General features: G+C 42.1%; 3 protein-coding genes and 1 non-coding gene across 5 annotated transcripts; 2 read left to right on the top strand and 2 right to left on the bottom strand.

The window, feature by feature from the left end:
- Positions 1–1,119: 1,119 nt before the first annotated feature.
- LOC117490680 (ras and Rab interactor 2-like) lies at positions 1,120–6,219 on the top strand. The gene is made up of 6 exons (XM_034140456.1): positions 1,120–1,281; positions 1,918–2,118; positions 2,208–2,328; positions 2,750–2,822; positions 2,946–3,037; positions 3,435–6,219. Exons 2-6 carry the CDS (start codon positions 1,918–1,920, stop codon positions 4,646–4,648), a joined length of 1,701 nt encoding a protein of 566 aa, XP_033996347.1. The 5' UTR covers positions 1,120–1,281; the 3' UTR covers positions 4,649–6,219.
- dpp3 (dipeptidyl-peptidase 3) lies at positions 5,056–14,458 on the bottom strand. 2 transcript variants are annotated; one of them, XM_034140454.1, is made up of 19 exons: positions 14,294–14,458; positions 13,094–13,252; positions 12,862–13,006; positions 12,633–12,722; positions 12,321–12,458; positions 12,030–12,104; positions 11,716–11,806; positions 11,324–11,454; positions 10,838–10,968; positions 10,578–10,636; positions 10,067–10,261; positions 9,836–9,948; positions 9,650–9,742; positions 8,802–8,864; positions 8,589–8,713; positions 7,849–7,969; positions 7,296–7,475; positions 6,551–6,713; positions 5,056–5,866 (listed from the first exon to the last, which is right to left on the bottom strand). In XM_034140454.1, exons 1-19 carry the CDS (start codon positions 14,440–14,442, stop codon positions 5,724–5,726), a joined length of 2,364 nt encoding a protein of 787 aa, XP_033996345.1. In that variant the 5' UTR covers positions 14,443–14,458; the 3' UTR covers positions 5,056–5,723. The 2 variants fall into 2 exon arrangements, with proteins under 2 accessions (XP_033996345.1, XP_033996346.1); XM_034140455.1 differs by lacking the exon at positions 14,294–14,458 and adding an exon at positions 14,008–14,071.
- Positions 14,321–14,408, top strand: trnas-gcu. The gene has a single exon. It is a non-coding gene; the product is annotated as a tRNA-Ser (tRNA).
- Positions 14,459–16,034: 1,576 nt separating the features above from the next.
- Positions 16,035–19,862, bottom strand: LOC117490537 (endosialin-like). Its single transcript, XM_034140305.1, has 2 exons — positions 19,439–19,862; positions 16,035–18,011 (listed from the first exon to the last, which is right to left on the bottom strand). The coding sequence occupies exons 1-2, from the start codon at positions 19,860–19,862 to the stop codon at positions 16,288–16,290; spliced, it is 2,148 nt and encodes a 715-aa protein (XP_033996196.1). The 3' UTR covers positions 16,035–16,287.
- Positions 19,863–21,192: the final 1,330 nt, after the last annotated feature.

The following is a 21,192-nucleotide window of genomic DNA, read 5'->3' as shown; positions in this document are numbered from 1 at the left end:
GTTGCTTAGTAGATTTACTCAAGTACTGTACTTAAGTAAAATATGAAATAGGTTACAGTTCATTGGGTACAATCGTAATGATAAATGTGGAGGAACTGCTGTGGAAACAATTCTTCCCAAAACTCAATCATAAGCATCCTCAAATATTTAAAAATGAAAATGAAAAACTAAAAATACTTCTCGGGGAATATAAAGAGAGCTGCATTGTTGCAGGACAGTTTGTCTCTGCCTGCCACAGTTTGAGGGAATCGGAATGAGCAGATACACCAGGTCTCACATCTTATATCTTATGTATATATATCATATTCTATTTTGTATTAATGTATTATATGAATGAAATGAATCTGTATTCCTTGTAAAAATAAGAAAAAACAAAACATGTTCTTAGCAGTTTGTTTATAACTGTGTATTTGTTTATTTGTGTGCATTTTTGTATAGATGTTGCAACTATACAAAGCTTTGGCAATACTGTATGTAACTATGGTCATGCTAATAAAGCTATTGAATTGAATTGAATTGAAATTGATAAAGGGATCCCAAAAGAGGAATTCACAAGTCAACTAGAAACATAAAGCCAAATCTTTAAGTAACTGCAACCTTGATTCAAAGGCTTAATTTGTCATATAGCCTACACAGAAGCTACAGCGTCTAACAATTCAACACACAATAGGCTATACCTAAAGAAATAGGCAAACAAGTGTAATTAAATTGTGTTTAATACATAATTATACCCTATGCAAAGTTATTCAACCAATAGTCAAACTCTATCCAATATTGTAATGAAGCTTAACATTTTGCATAATGATTATCTTTACTTGTCTTTAAATATAATATATGGTAATATAGTGTGTTATGTTACTTAATTAACATTGAGAATGCATGACTTGTTTTTCTACAATATGATATTTGCTACTTGTACTAAGCTTAACAAGTTATTTTTACAAATATGATTTTTAGTAGGTTTTCACCTTAATTAAACTCCTGCTAGTCCTTAAGCATGACTACAATAGGCCACCTATAATACAGCCTCGTGCACGTGAGTGTAGCTGTGGCCCATTCATAGCCTGCATGGTCACATGTTTGTTTCCAGGTGTGATCAGGTGGGAGGGGAGGAGGAGCCGGAGAGAGACATCTCCGCATCTGAGAAGAACACACGTCATGACAGGCCAAAGTGGAAGAGAAGTTTTCACCGTAGTGAAGTTAATGGAATGGAAGAATAAAACCAGCATGCCAACATAAAGTGGATCCGGATCGAATGAAAATAACGATCGGGGAAACGAGGTAAAAAAAAAACGAGCCTGGCGATATTAAAATTACACTCTAGTACACACAAGTTGTGCAATTATAGGTGAAGCCGGAAGACTGTTTGTAAATCACAGTTTTGAGAGGAAATGTGCAGTTTTACAGGAATGTGTGCTGCGGATCTAGACAGATGTTAACATGTAGGCTGCATGGGGTGAGACTTGAATAGTGAAACAAAACGCAAATGATAGACTACCTCCTGAGGTATTCTCTTCAACAATATCCCTGCTACTCTAAAAACAAATGTTTAAAGATATTGTATGTTACGTCGTCATTGGCATTTGTGTGTGTATATTTTAAAAGTTTGTTTCATGTAGCTTCCTGTTTTATTTAAGCTCTGTCTGAGCTGCTGAACTTTACCAAGTCTGGACTTGCTGTCCAAATCCAGGCAGATTTATTACGCAGGTGTGTGTGTGTGTGTGTGTGTGTGTGTGTGTGTGTGTGTGTGTGTGTGTGTGTGTGTGTGTGAAGGCATCCCACCCATCTTCCCATTGTGAATGTGAGCCACAGGGAGAGATAATAACCACCATGCATACACGTGTGGGTGCATATTCCCACATTCAGTAGCAGGACAATTAATACCCAAACATGGGTGTTTTTTTTGTGTGCGTTTAGATGGCACAAGAAGAACCGCTGTATGATTTCCCGGAGCCTGCTCAACATTCTGAGCACAAGTTATTGGCCCTTCAAAGAGGAAGGGCCTCTCTGAAAAGCATCAGTGTTCTGGACCGGCTCCTTCTCACAGTTCCTGTGTGGTTTCAGCTGTCCATCAACCCTGCTACCGCTCTGCACATACTGCAGAGGGAGCCCCCTGGGGTCAGTGCTACACACACTTAAAACCACAGAAATACACCATGTGCCCACATACACGCTCACCATTTGCATGCACTTGTGTTTTCCTGCAGACCTTCCTGGTGCGCAAGTCTCGAACTTCCCAAAGAAACGTGCTGTGCATCCGCCTGACGGATGATAGTGTGCCATCCTTCGTCCAGCAGTTTGGCATCAGGCAGCAAGACTCCAGTAATAGTAGGTCACCCCAACCACGTAGCCGTCAAGACTGGGGCCCTTCTTTGAAACACAATTTAGTAGTTCACCTGTATGCTAAAATGTCAAGAATGTTTCGGGTTGAATAAGCTAGTTGTCATGTATCGTTTTATTATTGCATGAAATAAGATACTACTTTGCTCTGGTTAAAGAAGGGCTTATGTATTTACAAATGTTCACAGTTACAAAAGTGAACATTTTTGTATTTAACTAGGCCTAGCCTCCTGCAAGTCCCTGGAATTCAGGAACTCAATAAAACATTGAAAGTATGATAAATCAAATTGAAAGGCTTCTAGTTTGATCCTTTAACACAGTTTTTCTTCATTGTTACGCAGTATTTACACATGGCTACATTCAAATAATGTTCTGCCCCTCTAAAAATCCCCTTAAATGTTCCTCTCAGCTCTGTCTCTGGAGACTTCAGGCATCAGCTTTCCAGATCTCCCAAGACTCGTTTCCTTCTACTGTGCCAGCAGGTAACATTTTTTCTTCCTCATTCTCTTTTTCCTTGTATTCCTCATTTCATCTGTGCGTTGGTCTCTGTCAATATTTATTGTCCTGCAACAATGTTTAATAAATATGTACTATCTGTGTATCAGAGATGTATTACGCTTTCCTCTGGAGCTTCCAGAAGCAATTGCAAAAGCATCATCCCACAAAGAGCTGGAGTCCATCTCCCATATGGGAATAGGTTGGTGAACACAACTACTTGTTTCCTTTCAGCATTTCTTGCAATATCAGAATCAAATACACATACTGCACACAATATTATAATTTCCTCAAAGCAGCTGGGTAACAAACATGAACTAAAGCATTAATAAACATACCATTTGTGTATTTTGTCCTTTTGTCCACTAAAGGACAAATGAGCACACTAAGAAAGTTGTTGAAATTAAGTTTTAGTATATACAGCAGTGCCACAAAATGTACAATTGCATTCTCTTGGCTGGCACCATTTTTAGAATAAGGTTTCAAAGTCAAGATGTTATATATATATTTTTTTTTTATTGCATTTTATATTTTAAGTATATGCACAAAGCAATTAAACCAAAAAACTATAATGACAATAAATATATATTATTTTATAGAATTCTGGAACTCCCACCTAAATGTCAGAGGGCCACGGGAGGCCCCTAAGCCCCAGAAGAAGGTGAAAGAGGACCCTGGGACCCCTGTCCCTCCTGCTGCGGCCCCTCAGACAGCCTCTGCAGCTCAGCCTGATGCAGCTCTCCAGCCCGACTCAGACAAGACCAGCACTAAACCAGACAGCGCCAGCAAACAATCAGTATCCAATCCCACGCTGTTCCATGAGTTCTGTCCAATCACGACTCGCAGCCCCGTAGAGCTGGACTACGGCTCTGGCCAGGGCGCTCTCTGTTTCGTCAACCCCCTTTTCCTGCAGTCCCAGAATGCTTTGTGTAGACGGCGCATGTTCAAACGCAGCCTCAATATTCGAATTTCCACAGAGTCGTCGACCCTGCTGTCACCCCCGCTTGCCCGTCCACCTCCACCACCTCTAATGCCCAAAACCAAACGAAAATGTAAAGCCCAGAAACACACACAAGGTATGGCAGATCCCAATGGATCACTTTTACAAGATAAACCGAGTCAGGACGCCCCTCAGCAGGGCCAAACACAGGTGGAACCAGACCAAAGTGAAGATGGAGTCACAGCTCAGCTACCATCGGTGATAGAGGATCTTCCAGAAGACTCAGACTACATGCAGCCGTCTCCAATGATCAATTTCTCTCATTCTCCATCACTATCACCCTACCTCTCCCCATCCAATCCAATGGTGCCTCCACTTCCCCTCAAAGCATCTTCGTCCTTCTCGCTTCATGAATATCCCGGCGCTTCTCCCTCCCTCTCACCTTATCAATCCCCATCTCTTTCTCCCAAGGCTCCCTTCTCAATCTCTCCCTATGACTCACCCAGCGCTTCACCCTCTCTTTCACCTTACCAGTCCCCATCTCTTTCCCCTAAAGTCTCTCCCTCAAACTCCTTCCCTCAGCTGGCGGAGGAGGCCTATCATATACCTGCTACTATTTTAAGACTTCATCAGCAAAAACTAGAGAGAAAAGCAGAGGAGGGGGAGGCAGGTGAAAATGAAAATATGGATGAAGATGAGACAAATCAGGAACAGCACAAAAAGATGGAGGACGAGGGAAAGGATCTGGTTTTACAGATGAAAGCTGCTTCTCTAAATGACACAGACAGCTGCAGTTACTCCACCAGTCTCGAGGGGGCAGCAGAGACTCCACCTCACTTACCCCCCAAACAGGAAAATGGAACAAGCCTCTAGCAAACAAATATTTTAGACTTTTAACGATTATATAACGTAAGCACCGCGTAAAATTAAATGTTTTTGAGTGAATAAGACTTGATGACCCCTGTAGTTATACATGTTTTAACTGGAAGTTATGTATACATAATTGTGCTCTAACATTTTCTAAAGCATACCAATTTGTTTGACTGATTTCCTACTCCAAAGGAAGCCATTTATTTCCCGATATCACTATTTTCTGGAGAGATTTCAGACATGACACTTCATTCCAGACCTTCTTGTGTTAGCTAATCCATAAACGTTAAATTCATTTGATCTGTTTGCTATCAACGTTTTTTTTTTTTTTTTTTTTAAAGGACGTGGTTAGACTTTCATAAAAATTAAATCAGCTCTGATGGTTCTGATTAAACAAATACAGCAAACCATCATACCTAACACATTTTATTTGTGCAGATTCAACACGACATTTCCACATTTTTTAGGCCTTCCAAACACAGCAATATTTTATACACTCAAGTAATCCACAATGACCAACCGGGTACCATTTAAAAAAAATGATTTTGCAGTCAAGTCAACATTGATCTGTAATTTAACTGTGAATACCTTTGAAATTGTCAACAGCAAGGCTAGACAAAAAAAACTATTCAACCCAATTTTAACCTTGCCATTTAGAAAGTGCAACCTACCTCCAGCCACTTGCATAAACGTCTATTCCCAGGAACATGTTTATTGTCAGGCAGCATTGGTTTAATAGACAGCTCACAATACTTCTGATTAGAAAAATGTGTCCTAAATGCATCAAAAAGAGTGATGGTGTTGTATCAGCTCTTATGTGTATTTGATCGTATATATATATTCAAAGAAAGCACCTGACATTGGGTCTGAGTCGTGGCTAGAAACTGTGGATGTTGTCTTTGGCAGATATGTTCTTGTCCTATGGCTTTAGTTTATATTATGAAGCTTTAATTTGTTCTCTTCAGAAGCGTCTTCCAATTAGCTTGACATCCATTAGGATTCAAATTGCGTTTACATACAATACAAAAAAAAACGGATTACAGTTGGTATTATTGAAGCTCTAGAAGCAGACCATCCATCAACACCAGCAGGGGAAGTCTTTTTTGCACAGGTCCAGAAGGTCGGCCTCCAGCTTCTCGGCGTCGTCTTGGAAACGCTCAGTGAAGGAGCAGATCAAACCTGCCGCGCTGCCTTCGTACTCCTTCAGCTCTACGCTGTCCCCTGGAAACCACACAGTCAAACACCATCTAAATACACAACTCTTTCAAGGGTCTAAAATTGCTTTGCTGCATTTGCAATTCCACAACATTTTGAACAGAATATATATGTATTTTTAATGCAATTTTCAATGTCTTTCGAACGTTGTTGATCGTGTTAATTGGTTACCACGGCTTGTCATCTAGTATTAATGAATTGATATAATCTCTACTTATTGATCACACATCACTGTAACTGCTCTGTCATGTTATTGATTGTATGTCTGTCCATCATGGCTTCCTTATTTATGTCGTCTGTTTACATGTCACCTTTTTTGTCACTGTATATCACCAATAAAAAAACAAAACATGAATGAAGTAGTGCAAATCTAAACTTCATTCAAAACTAACAAACAAGGGAATTCAGGCCACTTCATACCTCTTTCACAAACTATTCTACAGAAATGTCTTAAAACTCACTTGTGTAATTTTCACACATTTTTAAGTAAGAGTACAATCCGTGCATGTTAAAGAGCACACTTACTGACGGGGTTAAACATTACATCTTTTTTGGAGATCACTTCCTGTTTTGTCAACCAGGTTTCAGTAAAAATTAAATGACAGTCTAAAGTCTGAAGTGTTTGTATGTGTGCATCTCAGTTAACGAACACAAGAGAGCCCCCTTACAGGCAGGGATGCAGGTGCTTACCATTGATGTTGGTGTTGGCCTGGACAAACATCTTACGAGCTTCCTTCCTCAGCAGGACCGTCTCCCGGAGGCGCATGAAGTTGTGAGGACCGCCTTCGCTGACCGTGGAGTATCCGTCATAGAGAGCACGGCCCCCTTCCACATCGGCTGTTGCCTTTAGCACCTACAAAACGGTTGGATTTAGAGGAGGGGGAAATCAACTCAGTCATCAAATGTTATACGTTGGTTATTTGATAAGTGCAAGTTGTTATTGAGAAATTGAATTTATATTTTACTAAAAGGGTCACATTTTTTTTTTTTTTCATTATTCATTAATTTGCAGATTTCTTTCTGATATAACCACTTATTGATTGGTCTATAGAACAAATTAATAACAATTTCCCAAAAACCAAATCTAATTATTGGTTGTTCTGTCCGATCAACAGTCTAAAACATATTGAACTTATTTTTTAACTTTTGATAAATATTAAATTACTTTATGTTTTTCAACTTATTTCTGATTTATTTTCCTATTCTACCATGTGAAGTTTTGACCTCCAATAGGCCCATAGAGGAGTGTGCTTTAATGCATTGCAATTATATTTGTCTTTTGCAAATGCACATTTTTAATACATCAATAGTGTATCACCACAATGTATCTACAGCATATTGTTCATAGCATTTTTATTTTTATTTGTTGGACTTGTTACATAGGATCTGCTGTCTGGGCATTAGCTAGCCAGAAGTGTGGATACAGTATGTTTACCTGCAGTTTGCAGAGGAACCTGTGGATGGCGTCCTTGCCCACAGTGTGGATCTTGCTCCTGTCGAGTGTGATCTGAGCGTCGGGCTTGCCGTCGGGCCCCGTCAGCTCCTCCAGGCCCACCAGCCCCTCCCCCGCCTCCAGCAGGACGCGCAGGATCACGAAACGGGCCTGCATGTGAGCCTTCAGACACACAGACGCATACGTGTGACCAAAACTGTATACATGTCCCGACACTCATATAAACAGAGACAGCCTTAGTGTAAGCTGTATTATAAAACAACACAGACACATACAGCGGAGCCAGTCAGGTTGTAAGAAACACATGCCTGATAGTCTGTATGATGACTTCTCTTATAAACACTGTTCCCCCAAATCTATGTGTCTCTGAAGTTGTATATAAATCAAAGTAAAGTATGTATGTACAAAGCCATGATTGAATATACCGAGCTGCAAATAAGTCCAAGTAAAGAGTGAGAGAGTGAGTGTGTGTGTGTGTGAGTGTGTGAGTGTGAGTGTGTGTGTGTGTGTGTGTGTGTGTGAGCAGACAGATTACCTGTCTCCAGCTCTTGCTCTCAGGTGTGTAGAACTCCAGGCCCAACAGTCCAGCTCGGACCATGCTCAGCCAGTTGATGTACACCACGTCCTCCGCATCCTGGCCCTCATTGCCAAAGATACTGGAACACACAAAGAGAGGCAATGGTAAGCATGCTGACCTCCCACAGCTTTATATAATAATAATAATAATAATAATAATAATAATACATTTTATATATAAAAAGGCGCCTTACAAGGCTCTCAAGGTCAAAAGTACAAAAAAGACAATATAATAATAATTATAACGTTAACATTCCAATATTCATTCAAACCAGTCTAAATAAAACAATTCAGTTTTTTATTTTAACGAATGTGTAATCAATGAAGTGTGTGATTTTATGTGTGGTAGAAATAGCATTGCAGCCCCTGTACAGAGCAAGTCAAATATACAATACAACTAAAAAGCTCAACAAACTTGAAATCTCTGTTAAATGTTATTAAATAACTGTTCTTAAAATTACAAAATGTTTTCCAGCTCACGACACTTGGGGATTTAGAGAATTTAGTGGCTACAACAATTTCTGAGTATACAATCTTAAATGGTGAATTTCTAACTATCGAATGTAAATAGAAAGTGTTCCTTTAGTGGCTTATATCAGTGTCCAGTTACTATATTTAATTTGCCTGCTTTTAAACTGAAATCAAACCATGAAAGTAAAACACAATGAGTTTAGATTACAAGCAGAACATGATAGATACCTGAGCACTTTCTTGATGAGACACAGGTAGAGTCCCACACACTCGGCACGGCATTCTTCATAAGAGGAAGCAATGGTGGAGAATTTACTGTCCCACGTCTCACTGCCACGATACCAACTGGTAACCTGAAAAGATACACCCACACCTTCAGTTAATTTGTCTCTTTTTGCAAAATGAACACAGTTAAAAAAAATAATTAACAAGCACACTCACCGGCTCTCCAGTCTCTGGGTTGGTCACCTTACTCTTGTCAAAGTTGAATTTGCCCTCGTCATCCTGTGGGAAGAGATGGAGTTTATCGAACTTATCTTAACCAATGACAGCTCTGCATGCATCCGCTGGATATTATTTTATTAACTGCTTGAATGGCGACGCGATGTTTACAGTGCGAACAGCTGTGAGGTCCGTGCAGAAAGCAGAAGTGTGTAGGTGCGTGTGGTACAGTGTGTCGGTGCGTGTGGTACAGTGTGTAGGTGGGTGTTGTACTGTGTGTGTGTGTGTGTGTGTGTGTGTGTGTGTGTGTGTGTGTGTGTGTGTGTGTGTGTGTGTGTGTGCGTAGATGCGGCGGACAGACAGGTCTCAGTTGGTTTGGTGTCCTCTGCTTACTTTGAATACTTGTAAATAAAACTTTTGGCCGGTAATTTCAATTCCCCATTTTAACGACCAGAGAGGGGGGGGGATATATCCAGTCTATATCCACTCTGAAATTGTATATATTTATATAAATATATATGTGGGTGTATATGTCCGCATCTGTAGCCTGTTATTGTCTCATTATACCGCACTGTCAATTAATTAAAGTAAATATATAAGTCGTCATGAACACATCTGTCCATCAGACAGAGGGCTGCTGTGCCTCCTGTCGTCATTAATGGACGTCTCTTTAAAATGACCGCTCAGAGGAGAGGATTTCTCATTTCTCTAAACGCCTGCTGCTTCCACTCCTCTCTCCCCCTCCTCGACTCCTCCACTCGCATCTCCTGTGGGCGGGACTAAGACACGAGGATCGGAGTCGAGGAGGGGAATTCGAGAAATGAGAAAGCTTCAATATGTTGACTGACCTGGACCAACAGCTTGCCACTGCCATGGCCCAGCAGCTCATGAAGTCCAACCTGCACCTCGAAGGATGGGCCTTTCCACTTGATGAACAAATCCTAATGCAAAAACACACACGAGTATGCTTTATTAGGGAGTGTGTGAGAGACACAGGAGATAGTGTGTGAGAGAATCAGGTGTGTGTGTGTTACCTTGTCCTCCTCCTGCAGGAAGGTGAGTTTTTCTTTTTGAGTAGCATAGGCTACAGAAAGCACGTTGCCTAGAGACACGTTTTTAAATCCCTCTGACTGTCTGATGTCATCGTCTGCAAACAAAACATTGTTTTAAGTATAATGCAGCATGACAGAACACAACATTTTAAACTAACTGAACTGTGTTATTTGACATTATGTGTAGTGTAAACTATGTCTCAGTGTACTTACAGTTGGGGATGTTGATGCCGGCGGGTATTCCGCTGCCAGCGAAGGTGAGGACATCCAGAGAGGTGAAGTCGGGTTTGAGGAAAGTGTCTTTCTCAAACTCCTTCGGCCAAGGCAGCTCAGGGAGCAGGACTTCTGCAGAGCTCACCAGTTTGGAAAAGCGCTCGCTCATCGCCTTGTTCACAACAGCAATGAAACCTAAGGGGGCCACACAATCATGAAGTGATTAAAAGAAAACATCTTGAGAGAAGACAGGTATATAATCAGAACACTAACCCTAACAAATACTGCAATATTGTGTCATTCCAAGTGTTGAACATCCTTCTTTACAGTTTGTTCATTTTAAAATGAATGCAATCACTGCTAGGATGAAACTATATTAACTTATGTACTGGAGTTACAGTAAAAGATCCAGCTAATACTAGTAGTTGCTTTAAAGAAGCTCTAACACATGATCAAGGTTTTGATGACAATACACTTGTTAATCATTGTTCCTGATCACCATTGTATTTACCTTCAAACTCTCCTCTGGAGCCGAATGGGTCTCTGTAGCTCTCTATGAAACCTATATAACTGAGAGAGGAGGGAAATGAAGAATAAGGAGCAGAGAAAGTGAGGTTTAGCTACAATAACGCAAGTGCAGCATGACTAGAGAAAGCAACAGATCTTTAAAAAACGTAGATAGCTATTAAGGTAAGCATGGTTTGTCATCACAAGTAAAAAGGTTCTTTTTTTGTTCATTTGATGTAACTGTGGTACGGTGGGCTTCCTCACCTCTCGACAATTGGTCCCTTGTCTTTGATCCAGTAGCGGGAGCCTTCTTTATGGGCGTCCACTGAGCCTGAAGTGAAGCTGCGAGCGTACTCTTCGAGCATCTTTCTCTGGTTCTCATTGGCAGCATAAGCCTATGATAATTATTTGTAAACAGAAGAAGAATTTCATAAGCGGTTTTGCTATCGACACATTCAGTTATTAAGATATTTATCTGTGCATTCGTACCTCTTTTTCCTATTATTGTTATGCTTTTTGAAATGTAACTTAAGATATAATTTTGCCATGTTTGTCATTATGCTCCTATCTTTTTTATTTTCAGGGATCTTACCGACATTAAATTAAACTCAACTAAACAAAAACATGTTTTATGTCTAACACCAAATCAAAATGTATATAGCTCTATCAACTTCATATTTTGGCAACTTTGTTCCTGTAGAAGAAAATAGAGCCTGCCCATCAACATCAAAGTGTATCCCTGCCTCTCACCTGTGCTTTTTGGAGGTAAAAGGAGACCTTCTCCATGAGAGGAGCATAGTCTCCTCTCTTCACAGTGAATTCTTTGTCTTCAAAGTTGAAGCTGCCGCAGCTTGTCTCACATTCTCCCTCCACTGCGCAGTCTGTAAAGCAGAAAATGAAATTTCTTTGTTTAATACTGACTGCGTAGCATCTTTAACAACATTAGTAACATGAAAAATCTCTCCACGTCAATTTCTTGGGTATTATGACAGGTTTGAGTTCACAAGTGTGATGTCTCTGTAGCCCACATGAACATGTGATACGTATTACATTCTGCATGACAAATCTGTCCCTAGTGCAATATTATTGAGAAATGTTCTAAAAATAATTAAATCTTATCCTGGTTCCCATGTCAGACTGACCTTTCTGCACAGCTGAGGCCAGGCGCACCTCATAGCAGGCTTTTCCTTCTTTTTCCCTCTTAAACAGGCGGGTGTTGTAAGCCGACAGTTTCTAGAGATGAAACACAAAAACACAGCTAAGAATCAGACTAGAGAATACAGGGAGGAGCCTAAAAACAATTTATACAGGATACACAATCAAAACAGAGGTCAATGGTTAATGAATATTAAGAAAAACATAACAGACAGAGGTCTCAAAAACAGAATGGGTTACATAATAAAAGAAGGGTTAGATTATTACAACATAAAATGCTGGAGATAATAATATTGCTTACTTTCGAGTCAAGAAACCTCTGAGCCAGCTCAGCATCCTCCAGAGAGCAGTTTCCTGAGAAGTAGGTGGTAATTCCCTGAAGAAAAGAAAAATACTTTGTGAGCTTTATGTGTTTTCACATACGGGTCGCCTGAAGAACCACACCAGAAGTTTTTGGTTCAATGGCTTTCTTAAGGTCAATACGCAATTTTAGCAGACAACTGAAAGAGGCCAAACTGAAAACCATTGCCAAATGTTCCAGTCCGAACAACATGATTGACCAACGCAGGCATTAAATTATGCAAGATCCCACCTTGTCGCCCAGCCCCAGCTGCTTCTGTCTGTCTTCCAGGGAGAAGAGGAGACACGAGCAGCTGTCCCACAGAGCCTCCATCTCAGCGGGCTGATCCTGGAACGCCTGGCTGGCCTTCACTAGAGCTTTCAGCTTGTCCTGCGTGAACACAGCACATACAGAAGTTTGACAGGTGTTGATAAAACTCAGTGAAAATTCTTGAGATCATATTAGTAAGAGGCATTGTATCTGACTGCATTTGATTGTACGGGAATTCCTCTTTTTTGTGTCCAAACCCTGTTAGTGTTCAAAGCAGCTGAAGTGGATTTTTACCTTGGGTAGATTCGGGATGAACTTGGTGTCTCCAAAAGACTTGTAGTTTCCCATGTTGGCATACAGACCAGCTGCATATACCAAGAACGCCTTAATAGCAAACATAAAAAAAATACAATAAACATATTTGTCATCCTGTGTACAACATAATGATCTTAACACATGTTTGCATTTGTACGTGGGTATGTCAAGAAGACAGAATCTGAAACAGCGAAACAGGACTGTGTACCTGGTACTCCTCAGGGCTGAGTCCAGCTGTCGTGGCGACCTGTTCCAGCTGTGCAGGCGTCTGCTTCCTGAAGATCTTCTGCAGCAAGACAAAGATTTTTGCCGACTCTGGGGATGTCTGCAGAAGCACTGCCAGACCTCCATACCTAAGACAGCAAATGTTTTTGGTGAGAAATGTCTTAATTTATTGGTGATTGACTTCAACTTGCTACATCCTGGGATAGGTAACATACCAGGCGGCGCGTGACAGGTAGTGGGAGTACATCTTCTCCTTATTTGAAAGCAGACGAAAGGCCTCAGTGCAGTCAAGAGCAGAGACACCAATGTCATTTGGGAGGTAGTACTGGGAGTCCACCATCTTTAATCTGAGGTTTGACACTGACGACGAAAAACTGAATGAGGAGAGGGGAGGGGAAGGGGGGGGAAAGAAAAGAATGGTGAAGAGGAAGTCAATTAATATGGACAATTGTTTTGCCTACCAAATGTCATGAATGACCATCACAGTCAGTCATTGTCATTATTGTATTATCCAAATGGTTCACCATTTAGTTCCTCCTCAATGTTATAATGATTAAACATCTAATTCTGTTTTATCATAGACATTTCAGAAGAGACAAAGGGTATAACGTGCAGAGAATAAAGTGGTGTATAAAAGTATAAAAAGGTAAATCCAAAGTTCAAGCCATGTGGACGAAGGTAAAGTTTATTCAAATTACAGAAAAGTTTCAGCAGCAGAGGATTTTAACCTTGGTCTTTTCGATTGAACCGGCTCAGTGATTCAAGAGGAGTCATACTTATTGAAGCTAGTTCTCTCTTTCACTTTCAATTAACGTATTCATGAAGTGAAGCGTTAAAACTAAAAGCCACACATATTTTACTGCCCATTCAAAATGAGCCGCCCTGGACAACACAACCACATGTTAGTAGGTACCTGCAAATATTATCCACATCAACGTTACCGTTAGCTCATAGCTCGATGCTAAACCGGCTGCTGAGTACTTTGAGCATTTAAACACGCTGCCAAAACTTCTGCAAGCAAACCAGTAAATCGCAAAGATTATCAGACTAATTTCTATAAGTACTATAAGCTGCTATTTAGTACATTTCAATGGGTTTAAAGATGGATACAAATGCAACATCTTGTTACCTTGTATTCTTCAATAGCTCCAGCAAACGTCAAATTGCAGTCTCACGCTGTATCACACTTCCTGTGTTCATTCAACATAAGACCCGCCCCTCGTCCAATCACAAGTTGTACAATGTGATTGATGGAATAACTAACCAATCACAAAGTAACTGAGACGGAGTTTTGTTGCGCTTCATGCATTTTCTAACCAAGAATAACCGTAAATAACACAATAGGGCAATGTCTTAAAACAAGCGCAAGAAACTGAGAAAATACACATAGATTGCATACTGGTGTGAATAATTACCGTAATGGCATGGACAGAGTGCTATAGGACGAGGTATTTTTGGCCGAGTGGTTAAGGCGATGGACTGCTAATCCATTGTGCTCTGCACGCGTGGGTTCGAATCCCATCCTCGTCGGAGTCCTTTTCCATAATCGAAGACATCTTAGCATCTTCGGGGTCCGATACATGGTGCTCAACGGTAATAATTAGTATGTGGAGAGTGGTCCTATCAACCGGAACCCGTGACAAGGTGAAACTCCGTGAAACGTTGTGTTGGCCAACAGAATGCAACTTATGCTGGACTGTCTCCTCCCCCTACACCCCTCCCGATCCCTCTTATTAACACTAGTTAGAGTCGAGTAGAAAAATCACCGAATACTTTGATTTGTTATTACACACATATGAACGGTGGCTAGCAGGGGCAAATGCATTTAACTTTCATTAGGAGAAAAACACTCTACATTTTCAAAAATGATGCAAATATAAAATCTTAAATGTGCCAAAACACATGCAAAAGAAGAATCTTCACCAACGTGACAACACATGCACAGCATTTACAAAAAGCACTGCATAAAAAAACTGCAAGTAAAACAACGCTGCAAATAGAACAAACACCAGGCCCGGACTGGCCATCGGGAGGACCGGGAGGTTTCCCGATGGCCTGGCCTGGCCTCATCCGTTTTTTGTTATGTATTGTGAACGCAACGCTGCGCAAATGTGGGTCTGCCTCACACAGGATGACTGTCTGTACCGTCTGTACATGATGTGGCCTGCCGACACGGCCACTTCCATACGATCATAAATCAAAGCCCTCGATTGGTCTCTGTGTGTCATTCAAGCTCGGGAGGGTGTGTGTTTTTTTCTTTATTTGCAGCATTTCTTTATTTGCAGCGTTTCGTTTATGCAGCGATGTTTGTAAGCGCTGTGCATGTGATTTGAAGTTGGTGAAGATGTTTCTTCATTGGCATGTGTATTGGCACATTTGTGTTTTTATAATTGCATTGTTTTTTAAAGTGCGGGACTGCTAACACAAGTCCTACCAATTCCTAACAACTCCTAACAGTTCCTAACAAAGTCCTAACAAAGTCCTAACAGTTCAGTTCCGAAGTCCTAACACTTTCCCGACCCAAGTCCTAACAGGTCCTAACGGACCAATGACAGGGCAGCTACACCTACACGTGACATGGGGCAAAAGGTTCGCACCTCCCTCTCCATCTCCGAGCGTTCGCAAGAAGAAGAAGAAGAAAAGAAAAACAGGTAATAACAATGAACTTGTATTAATTACACGATAATACTCTATCTGAAAGCTGGGCATGATATTTTCATCCGGGCATGTTATGGGAAGTAATTTGTAATAGTTGTCACCGTGTTTAGTCCGAGATTCCGCCGCATCCGTCCCGTTGTTAAAGTTAGCTCATGCTAACGCCGTAACGTTTTATATCTGTCTGACATTTATAGTAAACCGGTCATAATTATTGTAGCATAGAAGGGACGTACACCCGACATAGCGGAAGATATTATTGATTACACATAGTTCAAAGTTGAACAGCATAATTGCATTGTTTTTGAAAGTGCAGTGCATTTCTCCCAACGGAAGTGTTTTTGGCCGTTGTATTGCGTTTGCCCCTGTCATCCACCGTACATATGGAACCATAAAACCATAACCACTCTTTCCACAGTCTTTCATTCGTCCCTTGATTGAACACATTTTTGTTATAACCTAGACTGGCTTAGAAAAACACACAGTATGTCATCATTTTATTGGTTTTATTGAATTCTAAAAAAAAACATGATGAGAAAGTGAAATATTTACAATGGGTCAGCAACAGAAATTATTACATGATGAATGCAGAACCAGTTAGCTGCACTTTATCCAAATGGAAGCACCATAAGAGAAATGTTAACAGACAACTGGGCCTTTAACACATATCAGTGTGTGTGTGTGTGTGTGTGTGTGTGTGTGTGTGTGTGTGTGTGTGTGTGTGTGTGTGTGTGTGTGTTGTTTAATTTAGGGTTCATGCTTGGGTTTTGCCGTCCCTTCTGTCAGGGGGCGTTGCAGGGAGTACCCAGCGATAGCAGTCTGAGAAGCTCAGGCTCTTGTCCACAGCACAGCTGGTGCAGTAGACGATCCCCAGAGCCAGCATTACTACAAGGAACACACACAGAGGTACCAGCAGGGCCACCAGGAGCCAGCTCTTGTCATGCTTCCGTTTCCCAGACCCCTCCCCTGCCTCTGCTGTGCCGCTGACGTCCTCTGCACTGTTAACCTTTGACCCCTCCCTAGTGGCTGACCCGTTTGCAGCTCCATGACTATCTTCTCTACCTTGTATCTTGGTTTCAGCCTCATTATCGATTTCATTGCCTGTGTTTGCTTTTTGCGTTGGAGAGGGGGCTGTCTGATACCGCTTAGGTGATTGGGCATCCCATTGGTTAAGGTGATTGTCTGACCCATGTGCCATGTCAGGGGTGAGCACTTCAGGGGCTTCTGTCAGCCATTCAACATCAAAGTTGGTGTCAGCTTCAAAGTTTGGGTCTGGAGTGAACGAGGTGGACCAGAGAGTATCATGGTCAGGGTCCAAGGCAGGTATGTGAGCGAAGTCGATGGGGTCAGGGGTCAGAGTGGAATATTCTTCATCTTCAGGCGACGGCCGGCAGGTAAGCCCATCAGAATTCTGTGTAAAGCCGATATAACAGTAACACTGGTACCCTCCCTTGTAGTTGACACACTGCTGTTGGCAGGGCGCCTCTCCCTCACACTCATCTATGTCCAAACACTCTCCGTCACTTCCCACCTCGTACCCGGGGTCACACAGGCACTTGAACGAGCCCACTGTGTTTTCACAAATGCCGTCACAGCTTCCCTCATCTAGGCACTCGTCTGTGTCCACACACTCGCCTTCATCGTCCTGCTGGTACCCGGAGTGGCAGGTGCAGTGGAAGGTGCCCGGGATGTTGACACAGAGTTGCGGGCACGGTTGTTGCAGACATTCGTCTACATCAGAACACTTGCGGCCATCTGAAGCCATTTGGTAGCCGGGGGGGCATGTGCAGCGAGGGCCCCGCTGCGTCTCCACACAGTTGTACTCACACCCCATCTCAAAACAAATGTCTTTGATATGGGGCTGGTCAGTGGGACCGGCGGAGTCAGCGGATAATTCGGGGAGGTCAGTTGAGCTCAGGGGATCGGGCTTGCAGCCGTAACCATCCTCGTCCAGCATGAAGCCCTCATCGCAGTAACAGTAGTAGTCCGTGTCTGTGTTCTGGCAGTGCTGATCACAGCCATGATCTCCGCTGCACCAGTCCTGGTTCTGTTGACTTGAATCGGGCCCACAAAGTGGGGTATCCCTGGACCAGCCCACTGTCTCGTCGTCTCTCTCCATGCACAGCACCGTCTGCTCAGCACGAGTATCTGGGTCTGAGACGTCTTCAGGGCAGGGTAGAGAAGCCACAGACCCATAGGGCACATGGGTGAGCAGTGAGCTGACCAGGTGAAATGGGGTGGTGTAAACAGCTGGGCCACTGCCCTCTTCCTCCAGGGGTGGACACATTCCTTTGTAGTTGTACTGGCAGACGTATCCGTCCAACGGTAGGGCGCAGGAGCCGTCCAGCCACCGGAAATTGTCGCTGCTCTCACGCCCCCTCTCTGCAGTGTGCACGGTCATGGCCACACAGCGGGGGGCCGCACAAGTCCCAGGGGCGTCTTCTCGGAGCCAGTTAGTGAACTGGCCGTCCTGGTCTCCTGTTGGAAAAAATTAAGAAAAGGACCAGGTCAGAAAAAGTAGAAATTCCCTTCTTTATAACTTCTAGATGTATTTCTAACTACATGCAATTTCTCTTCTACTGTTTAGATCTTTATGACACATTTAAAGTGTTCCTTTAAATCATGATTAAAGCTGCTGTAGAATTTTCTCTTGGGAATTTATGGTGAAAAAAACATTGCAGTCTATGTGTTGCTGTCACCTTGTGTATTATAATGTTCCTTGGTTGGCTCTGTGTGAGGAGTGGGGGTTTCAGCCTGCATTAATGTCTGCCTCAGTGACTTTATTGATACCACCACTAGGAGGCGCCAAAGTCTGATATGACTCTAAATTCCACACAAATTGAATTTGAAAAGACCTATTTAACTTGCTAATATTTTCCATTGCATGACATTTTTTGTGAATATATTATCATACTATAATAGTCTACAGCTGTGTCGGACTCTATAATAGGAGGGGTTTACCACATTAGAATATCTGGTTTGTAATTTTAAAGATGAGTTGCCCTTTTATTGACATATTTATATAATACTGTGAGCATCACAAAAAAACATTCACATTTATAAAATATTCGGGTAAAGGCTCTGGATCAAACCCTAGTTAAATAAAACCAAAACTATTCACATTGTTTGATACCACCAGGTATGAGTTAGGACACATGTTTTTTTGTCACTTGGGTAAACCAACCCTATAAATCAAAGCAGATTGTGGAGAAATCTGACTACGCTGGCCACATAACTCTTGTCTGTGCTAACTCAAGACCAAGGCAGACACTTCGAGTGATAAAAAAACAATCTGGCTTTACTGGGCCAGCTTTGTGTAATGACTAAATCAGCTTGCGTGTAGCAGTGAGGTCAAAAGGGGATTGAACTTCCAATGTCGCGCCAGCTCCGTCTCTGTGAAACAAAAGTAGCTAATGTAATAACCATCCAGTCAGTGCAGGCTCTGTAGTCTGGCCCGCACAATACTTTATTGCCAACACCTTAAAGTGATTCAAAAGCTTTTAATACAACTGATGTATGGAAGTTTTAAAACTAAAATAGGCCTAATGGTTGTAAATACTGACTCAAAATAATTGAATAAAGGTTTAATTAAAGTTTGTTGGTCTATGTGTTTAACTAGATTGTACATTTCTAAAGACGCCTACGTCTAGCATTGTTTAATAAAGTGTTGTTTATGTTGGGCTACAAACTAATGAAGTATGCAATTATCTATTGAATTAATTTTTAATAATAAATTAAGACTCAGTTCACTGACCCACATATTTTCCATAGTCAAACACTTTAAAGTAATTTCCCTGTTTGGGCTAATTTTGTCTCATCTCAGTTAAAGTTATATGGCTGATACAGTGATAAAGCTCAAAATAAGAAAAACTAAAAGGTCAAAGGTTAAAAAGGGGGAACTTTGCCTGTGACCCAGACGAATCCTCTGAGCGGTCTAGTGGAAGAACACTGCCGGGGCTGTCGGTGCAGCCCGACCCAGAGACGCAGCCGGGCCCTGGAGCTCTCGATGGCCGACAGCAGCTCGTGGACCACGCTCGCTGCCTCCTGGGTGTGCATGGTTGCCAGGGTCCCACCTCGCTCCCGACAGCTCCGCCCAGCCTCCCTGAAGGTCCTCTTCTGGAGGAAGACAGCGTAGCATCCTTCCTGGTGGCAGACAGCGTCTCTCTCTTCCAGCTGAGCCGCTGGCTGCTCCCCCTCCGCCTCCTTCAACCTCTGGCCCCGGCACACAGGAGCCAGACAGACCATCAGCAGCCACAGGACACTCAGGAGACCCATGCTGCTGCAACTGCTACTGCTCCTGCTGCTCTTTTGCATCCTCCACCAAGACATGAGGTTTAAACTAAGCCAACATTCAAATAAATACAGACAAAATAAATAAGCTAATAAAGCAAAATCACTTTTTTCCGATCTCCAATTTAAACTAAACCTGACAAAAGTACAATTAATTGAACAAACCGGAACTTCCCAAACAAAACTTTTTCTATTCTGTTAGTGTATTTGAATAAATAATCTGGTCCAATTTATCTTTTACTCAAAGTAACCTGATGCAGATAAACCCCAAAACTGACATCGGATTACTTTAATTTACATTGGATTGCCCAATTATCCTTTGCAGTAAAGAATCGGTCAATCTGTTCATTAGCAAACTTTTAGCATTGCAGCCACAGTTTAGCAGACTTTCATCAGATCAATTATGAATCTAATAGAAACCAATGCAGTCCAGTGGAATACCCTAAGTCCAGTCCAGTCCAAAATAAAGTCCAGTGAAGCAGCAGCAGAGTCCCAGGATTGAAATTGTTGAATGGCCTTCAGCTGAATCCAAAAGAGAGTTAAATAAAGTCCAAATATGAATGTGATGAATTTCAGAAACCCTCTCCTGTATCTGATCCTGCTGGGGCTTTCTTGCTTCTGCAAAGTTGGCTTTCTGACTGAACCCTCAGAAAGAGAGAAAGATGGGGGAGGGTGTAAAGAAGAGAGGGGGGGGGGGGGTGCTACGTAGAGGAAAAAGAAGAATTGTGTGTTGTTTTTTGGAAGAGGGGGCTGGTAAAATGTGAGTGTAAGGAAAGGCTAGAGGGGGTTTGACGGGTTGGTGGGGGGGGGGGTAGCAGAATTGAAAAGCCTCAGAGCGTTATGAAAACCATACGGCTCTATTCTGTCCCCCCATCTAGACTATGGCTTTAAACGCACACGTGCACTCATATAAACACACACACACACACACACTTCAAGCAGTGCACGCTGCACAGCATCCGCAGGAGTGGAAAGTGTTTGTCAGCTCTATGAGATGCAGAGATGTGTCTCCCCCCTTCTTCTTCTTCTCCCTCTTCTTTTTCTCTTCCACCTCATGTCTGATTCTCCTTTCCCTGCCCTCATCTCATTTTGTTTGGGGTCGCTTAATTTGTTTCTGTTAATCTCATTCTTTCTTTGTCCCCTTATTTTCTCCTTTTCCTCTCTCTTTCTTCCGTACCAGCTGGACGCTTTTACAGTCCAATGGAAAGATTAGATTATGGAACAGGAATAACTTTGGGGCTGTGCATATACGAGAGAGTGAGTTCATTCTAGGCTGTCTAAGACATGTGTCTTAAGCATACGTGTGCCTCAGTGTGTGTGTGTGTGTGTGTGTGTGTGTGCGTGTGCGTGTGCGTGTGTGTGTGTGTGT

The sequence above is a fragment of the Trematomus bernacchii genome, unplaced genomic scaffold, assembly GCF_902827165.1.
Source record: "Trematomus bernacchii unplaced genomic scaffold, fTreBer1.1, whole genome shotgun sequence".
Lineage (NCBI taxonomy): Eukaryota > Metazoa > Chordata > Actinopteri > Perciformes > Nototheniidae > Trematomus > Trematomus bernacchii.
This window is presented reverse-complemented; position numbering and strand designations above follow the sequence as displayed.

What these genes read in the sequence shown, in the direction of transcription:
- LOC117490680 (XM_034140456.1), top strand. Translation starts at nt 1,918, where the DNA reads ATGGCACAAGAAGAACCGCTGTATGATTTCCCGGAGCCTGCTCAACAT. An exon ending in TGCAGAGGGAGCCCCCTGGG is followed by an intron (nt 2,119 to 2,207) that starts GTCAGTGCTACA and finishes GTTTTCCTGCAG; the next exon opens with ACCTTCCTGGTGCGCAAGTC. An exon ending in CATCTCCCATATGGGAATAG is followed by an intron (nt 3,038 to 3,434) that starts GTTGGTGAACAC and finishes ATTATTTTATAG; the next exon opens with AATTCTGGAACTCCCACCTA.
- LOC117490537 (XM_034140305.1), bottom strand. Translation starts at nt 19,862, where the DNA reads ATGTCTTGGTGGAGGATGCAAAAGAGCAGCAGGAGCAGTAGCAGTTGC. An exon ending in AGGATTCGTCTGGGTCACAG is followed by an intron (nt 18,012 to 19,438) that starts GCAAAGTTCCCC and finishes TTTTTCCAACAG; the next exon opens with GAGACCAGGACGGCCAGTTC.
- dpp3 (XM_034140454.1), bottom strand. Translation starts at nt 14,442, where the DNA reads ATGCTAAGATGTCTTCGATTATGGAAAAGGACTCCGACGAGGATGGGA. An exon ending in AGAGGTTTCTTGACTCGAAA is followed by an intron (nt 11,807 to 12,029) that starts GTAAGCAATATT and finishes TTTCATCTCTAG; the next exon opens with AAACTGTCGGCTTACAACAC. An exon ending in CTCCAGAGGAGAGTTTGAAG is followed by an intron (nt 10,262 to 10,577) that starts GTAAATACAATG and finishes TGGCCCCCTTAG; the next exon opens with GTTTCATTGCTGTTGTGAAC.